Source organism: Gossypium hirsutum, chromosome D08, assembly GCF_007990345.1.
Source record: "Gossypium hirsutum isolate 1008001.06 chromosome D08, Gossypium_hirsutum_v2.1, whole genome shotgun sequence".
In the NCBI taxonomy this organism is placed as follows: Eukaryota; Viridiplantae; Streptophyta; class Magnoliopsida; order Malvales; family Malvaceae; genus Gossypium; species Gossypium hirsutum.
The window spans coordinates 23,402,992-23,409,135 of record NC_053444.1 but is presented as its reverse complement, the minus strand read 5'-3'; the positions used below and the strand labels follow the sequence as shown (position 1 = coordinate 23,409,135).

The 6,144-nt window shown below is 38.1% G+C and overlaps 1 protein-coding gene across 1 annotated transcript; it reads left to right on the top strand.

Annotated features, from left to right (window-relative positions):
* LOC107912301 (disease resistance protein RGA2) lies at positions 1-3,834 on the top strand. Its single transcript, XM_016840410.2, has one exon. It carries the CDS (start codon positions 123-125, stop codon positions 3,651-3,653), a length of 3,531 nt encoding a protein of 1,176 aa, XP_016695899.1. The 5' UTR covers positions 1-122; the 3' UTR covers positions 3,654-3,834.
* Positions 3,835-6,144: the final 2,310 nt, after the last annotated feature.

Here is a 6,144-nt window from a genome sequence, read left to right as displayed (position 1 = left end):
AAGAAGGTTTTGATTACAGGTTGACTTTGGAATTATTTACGGTCAATTGAAAGAGGGTATATTGTAACGAATTGTAATCTGATCCAGAAATTAGCTTTCTGGCAAAATCTGCAACAGCGGGTATGGAACAAAAGGTAGTGGAAGCAGTCCTTGGGGCTGCTGTGCAGCTTACACTTTCCAAGGTGATTTCACTGGCTGCTGAACAAGCTAGCCTCGCATGCGGTTTCAAAAACGACATGAAAAAGCTTAGAGTTTTGCTAACCTTGATTCAGGCAGTGTTACAAGATGCAGAGGAGAAACATGTCAGAGATGGGTCTGTCAGGCTTTGGCTGCAGGAGCTTAGAGACGTGGCTTACGAGATTGATGATGTACTCGACGAGTTTACCTATCAAAAACTTGGGATGAAGGCAAAATTCCAAGATCAGATAAGTAGAAAGCTCTGCAATTTGTTAACACCTTCCATCCCTTTGCCGTATCGTCTCAATATGGCCAAGAAAATAAAAAACATTAATGTATCCCTCAGTCACATTAATAAGCAGGCCAGTCAATTTGGGCTCCAAAGGAGAGTTGGGGAAATGGTTGTTTTGCCTAGAGGAAACCTAGAGACGCACTCTTTAATTGGTGATCCATTTCACGTTGTTGGAAGGGGATATGATGTCTCCAAGATTATTAACTTGTTGATCAAGTCCAGTACTCAACAACCACAAATCATCTCTGTTATATCAATTGTGGGTATGGCCGGCCTTGGGAAGACTACTTTGGCTAAACTGGTATGCAACAGTGAGCCAATTCAACATCATTTTGGTAAAATCATGTGGGTTTGTGTCTCTAATGATTTCGATGTGGATAGAATTCTGGTAGAGATGCTTGAATCTCTTACCAAAACCCCTTGTGCATTTAGAAATAAGGATACGGTACTGCGAAGAATACAAGAAGAATTAGGAGAGGAAAGATATCTTCTCATATTTGATGATGTTTGGAATGAAAATGTTGAAAAATGGGAAGATTTAAAAGGTTGTCTGCTAGGATTTAGTAGAAATATAGGGAGTAAAATCATTGTGACAACTCGAAGTGATAATGTAGCATCGGTGATGGGAACGCATACTGAACATAAGCACCATCCTAAGAAATTAGTTGATGATGAATGCTGGTCAATAATCAAACAAAAAGTATTTGGGAGCTCTTCAATACCAGAAGAAATGGAGGTTATTGGAAAGGATATCGCTAAAAAGTGCAGAGGTCTGCCATTGGTTGCAAGGGTTATTGGAGGAACTATGAGCAATAAAAGGGACAAAGAGGAGTGGTTGTCAATCAAACATTGTAACATTTGGGATTCGCTCGAAAGGAACAATGGTATTTTGCATGTGCTAAAGTTAAGCTTCGATCGCCTGCCTTCACCGTCTTTGAAGCGGTGTTTTGCATACTGTTCAAATTTTTCCAGGGATGTTTACATCGAACGGGAGCAGTTGATTCAGCTTTGGATGGCCAATGGATTTCTTGATCCATCCAAAGAAGGGAATATGGCCATGGAGGATATTGGTAATATGCAATTTAAAGCTCTCTTATCAAATTCCTTGTTCCAAGATGTGGAAAGGGATGCCTATGGGAACATTGAAGTTTGTAAGATGCATGATTTAGTGCATGATCTTGCAGTGTTTGTATCGAAAGAAGAAACCAAGGTTTTGTATAACGACTCCATGGTTGATACTTCTTGTATTCGACATATGAGTGTTGTCTTTTATGGGGAATCGGTGCCAACCATTTTAGAACATGCTGCACACAAGTTGCACTCTTTGTTTTTGAATGTCGACATTTTTTGCAGGTTTCCAGGAAATCTCAAAAGCTTAAGGACTCTAAAATTAACTGGAGTTCACATAAAAAAACTGCCAGGTTCCTTGGGCAAATTAAAGCATTTAAGATTCTTTGACATCTCAGCAACTAATATCACCAAACTACCAGAGTCCTTCACTCAGCTTTATAATTTGCAGACCTTGAGACTTTTGAAGTGTTCTCTAGAACATCTTCCTAAAGGAATGAGAAATCTAGTTAGCCTGAGGCATATCTATTTTGATCTTGAAAAGTTAATGCCAGTTGATATTGGACGCTTGACTTGTCTTCAAACGTTACCATTCTTCTTTGTGGACATGGAAAAGGGATGCCTGGTTAGCGAACTTGGATGCTTAAGCCAGCTTAGAGGAAAATTGAAGATATGCAACCTTGAAGATGTAAAAGATAATGCAGAAGCCAGCAGAGCAAACATGGAAGCAAAGACCAAATTGTACAAGCTAAAACTGAAATGGAGCTACAAAAGAGAATGCCCCATAAATGATAAGGAAGTACTGGAAGGGCTCAAGCCTTGCTCGAATCTGAAAGGTCTAACCATTGTGAATTATTGGGGAGATGACTTACCTTCGTGGCTGTCAAGTAGTGTACATGGTTCTAATCTCCCATTTCCACTCAACAATTTGGTGAAGTTAAAACTAATCAATTGCAGGGAATGCCTTAATCTTCCATGTCTCGGCCAATTATGTAATCTAACTGTGCTTGAAATCGATGAAATGAAGAAGGTGAAGAGGATAGGTCGTGAATTTTATTTCAATGGTCAGGGTGAGGCAACCACATCATTTCCAGCTTTGAGAAGATTTATCTTAGTGGAAATGGAGAGCCTGGAAGAATGGGTAGATGATTTGGATTCAGTGATAATAGAGCGAGAAGGTGTGGCTGCATTTCCTTGCCTTGAGGAGTTGATTGTTTCCGGGTGTCCCAAGTTAAAAAGTGACCCGATACAGAGAAAACTTCCATCTCTTCAGGTGCTCCAAGTTTCGTATTGCAGTGAAATAAGTACTTTAGGGGATGGACTATCTGCCTCCTCTCGTCTTAAAGAAGTACATATCCAAGCTTGTCTGAATTTAGGATCTATACCAACTATGGAAGGGCTATCTACGTGTCTCAAAGAGTTAAGAATATGCGACTGTCCGAATTTGAGATTCATGCCAAGCATACAAGGCTTCTCTTCTCTTACAGATCTAACCATCAAGGATTGTGAAAGGTTGTCATGTCTGCCTAGTGGGATAGAATCATGTGCATCTCTTGGAAATTTGAACATCCACAATTGCCCCAGTCTGAGCTTTGTTCCACAAGATGTAGGGGAACTGCGTTCTCTTATTTTTCTATCAATTACATCTTGCCAGAAGCTGACTTGCCTTCCAGGAGAGATCCTAGGTTGCCTCACCAACCTTGAGACATTGCATATAGGTGGATTCTCAGAACAGCTTGAGGAATTTGAAGGTCTCACTTCACTCCACCATCTCCATGCATCCCTAGAATATTTGGAACTATATGGATGGAAAAATCTCAAGTCGATTCCATCTCAGCTTCAGCACCTTGCTTCCCTCAAGTCTCTTGAACTGTGGAACTTCAATGGAGTTCAAGTATTGCCAGAGTGGTTGGGGAACTTCTCATCTCTTCAACGACTTCAGATTTGGAACTGCAACAACTTGATGCACTTTCCTTCTTTGGACGCCATGAAACGACTATCCAAATTGCAGAGACTTGAAATCAACAAGTGTCCCCAATTAAAGGAAAATTGCACCAAGGAGAGTGGCTCGGAATGGCCCAAGATCGCTCACATTCCAAACATTCGAATTCAGTAATGACTTGTTGTACCAATCAATGCTACAACCTCCATTGTCTTTTACAATTAATGCAATGTTACTGTACAGTTATATATATATGCAATGATGTTGAAATATATGTGCTTTATTTTTCATTTGTTTAAAGTGTACTTGAGAATGCCATAGAATAAAATATCATGTATTTTTTTAAAATATGGTGTTTGGTGCAGTATGTTGGCTGTATAGCACGGGTGCTCATATGAAGTGCACAGGTGATTCTAAACTATGGTTGTACTTGTTGATTGGTTATTGTCAATTTGGATTCCATAATAGGGTGAAGCAAAGACTACATATAACCAGCACAAACGCTCTATCATTGGCATATTATGAACATTTAACTTTATCCAGAGTTCATTGGAAAAATGGGATGATCAAACTTTTATAGCAAAGTTATTAAACCATAAATGATGGGTACAGCAGCAGAAATTTTCTAAGTTTACCGGCAGTAATACTGTGCGATGCAAGTTTCAAGACAATCATGGACTGTCTTCATGCATGTAGGATCTGCAAGCCAAATTTCTCAACTCAAACTATAAGGCCACGTTTGGTTGGAGGGAATGGAATAGCCATTCCTTCCTTATTCTTGGATGAACAGTTAAGCTATAGTTTGCTTCACTGTTTTCTTCATTCGGCGAATGGCTATTCCTCTCCTATTCATTTGATTTACCGAATCATCATTCGGTGAAGGGGGCTAAGAATAGCCTATTCAACAACGGACGGAATAGAAAAATTTTCCCCCAGACAATTTGACCCTGTATTTTGTTCACCCATCGTTCGTCAATTTCATCGTTGCTGTAAAAGTGGTGCCTCCGTTGATTCTATCATTGAGAACCGTCGATTCATCTCTGACTTGTTCCCCGCCTCCGCAAAGCTACCTCCTTTCCCTTGTGAGAATCTCTGTAAGTTCCCCTTTTTTCTTCCTCTTCTTGTTTTATAATTTCAACTATGTTTGTATTATTGGTTTTGTTTTTTTTTTCTTTTGAAAATTTTTTTCAATTATCATTGTTATAAAAAAGACCCAGAGAATATTGAGAAATCTAGTTCACATTAAGTAATGATTTTCCATAATTTTCTTGAATTTTGAAGAAAAATGGAATTTTTTTAGTTGCAAAGATTGCAGATTGGGATAGGGTTAGAAATTGTAGATTTTGGTATTCGGACTTTTTTCATTAACCAACTGGTTAAAATCCAGATGATAGAACTGGTATTTTTGTGATGGATATGATGCGTATGATCTGGTATTTTTGTTTCTTGTGTGTGTACGTACTTTTGTCTTGTATCTCTTTTTCATTAATGTTCTTTTTCCCCTCTGGATAAATTTGTTACTTCTCTATATTACTGACATTTTTATCCTTCTTGTTACTAATTTTCACTACGTTTTTAATCTGCATGTAGTTTAAATTGGATATAATAAGTTGCATACTGTGTTATTTAGGGAATGAGATTGCATACTCTTCCCATTGTTTATCCTAAAATTTTGGGTAAAAGTTTATACTAATTAATTTTATTATTTCAAAAAATATTGGTTGATAGAGCTGTTCATGCTGGCCGATTTTTGCCTTCTTATTCTGGTTCCGAAAAACACATGAACCCCATGCTAGTTAGGGATGATTTGTCTCATGCTATGCATGAGTTCCTTCTAGTTGCCATGGGTGACATAACTAAATCAGCTCTTGATGTTGGTCGCTCTGGTTGGGACAATGTTGGTGGTCTCAATGATATTCGGGCTTCTAAATTTCCTATAATTATTTTTAATCAATATTTGGATTACCTTCTTGATACGGGGTTGCGCGCGGACCAAGATCGAGTTGCCAAGTCACGAGAAACTCCTACGAAAACCCTAAACAATTAGATCTGAAACGAAACAGAAAATTAAAAGATTAGATTTTTTGAATTTTCAGATCTGAAATAAAATCCCCAAAACAGTAAAGAATCAAATAGAGAATAGAAATAAGTGTTAATAAGGAATCTTGAAACCCTAGAAGAGATTGCGATTCTGCCCAATTGAACACCCAGATAGTTTTCCCCAAATTTCGGCAATCTAATTTCTCCCAAAAAAGAGTATGGATGAATCGGTAAGAACCCTAGAAATTGGGGATTTTTGGGCTAATTCCTTAAGATAGAAAAAGGCTGAAAACACAATAAGAACAGAAAATAAATTAGATAAAGATTCGGCACAAGCAGAAATAAAGAAAGAATTGACAGTAAGAAATTAAAAGATAAGTCCTAAGAAGCCTTGAAATCTCGAAAGATCTCACAACTCCCTTCAAACGGCTCTAATCTTCCCTCCAAAGAATATCAATGGCAAGAAGAAGGTTGAAGATGGCTCCCACAATCAAAAAGATTGTTAAAACAACTTCTAAAGAAAACTCAAGAGAAAATCCTTGAAGAACTCAAAGAGAATTTTCACTCAAATCAAATCTGAAATTTTCAATGTAATTGTAATGTAATGTAGGGTGGCTGGCCAAGC

Excerpts from the sequence above, each read along its gene's own strand:
- LOC107912301 (XM_016840410.2), top strand. The coding sequence starts at position 123 with ATGGAACAAAAGGTAGTGGAAGCAGTCCTTGGGGCTGCTGTGCAGCTT.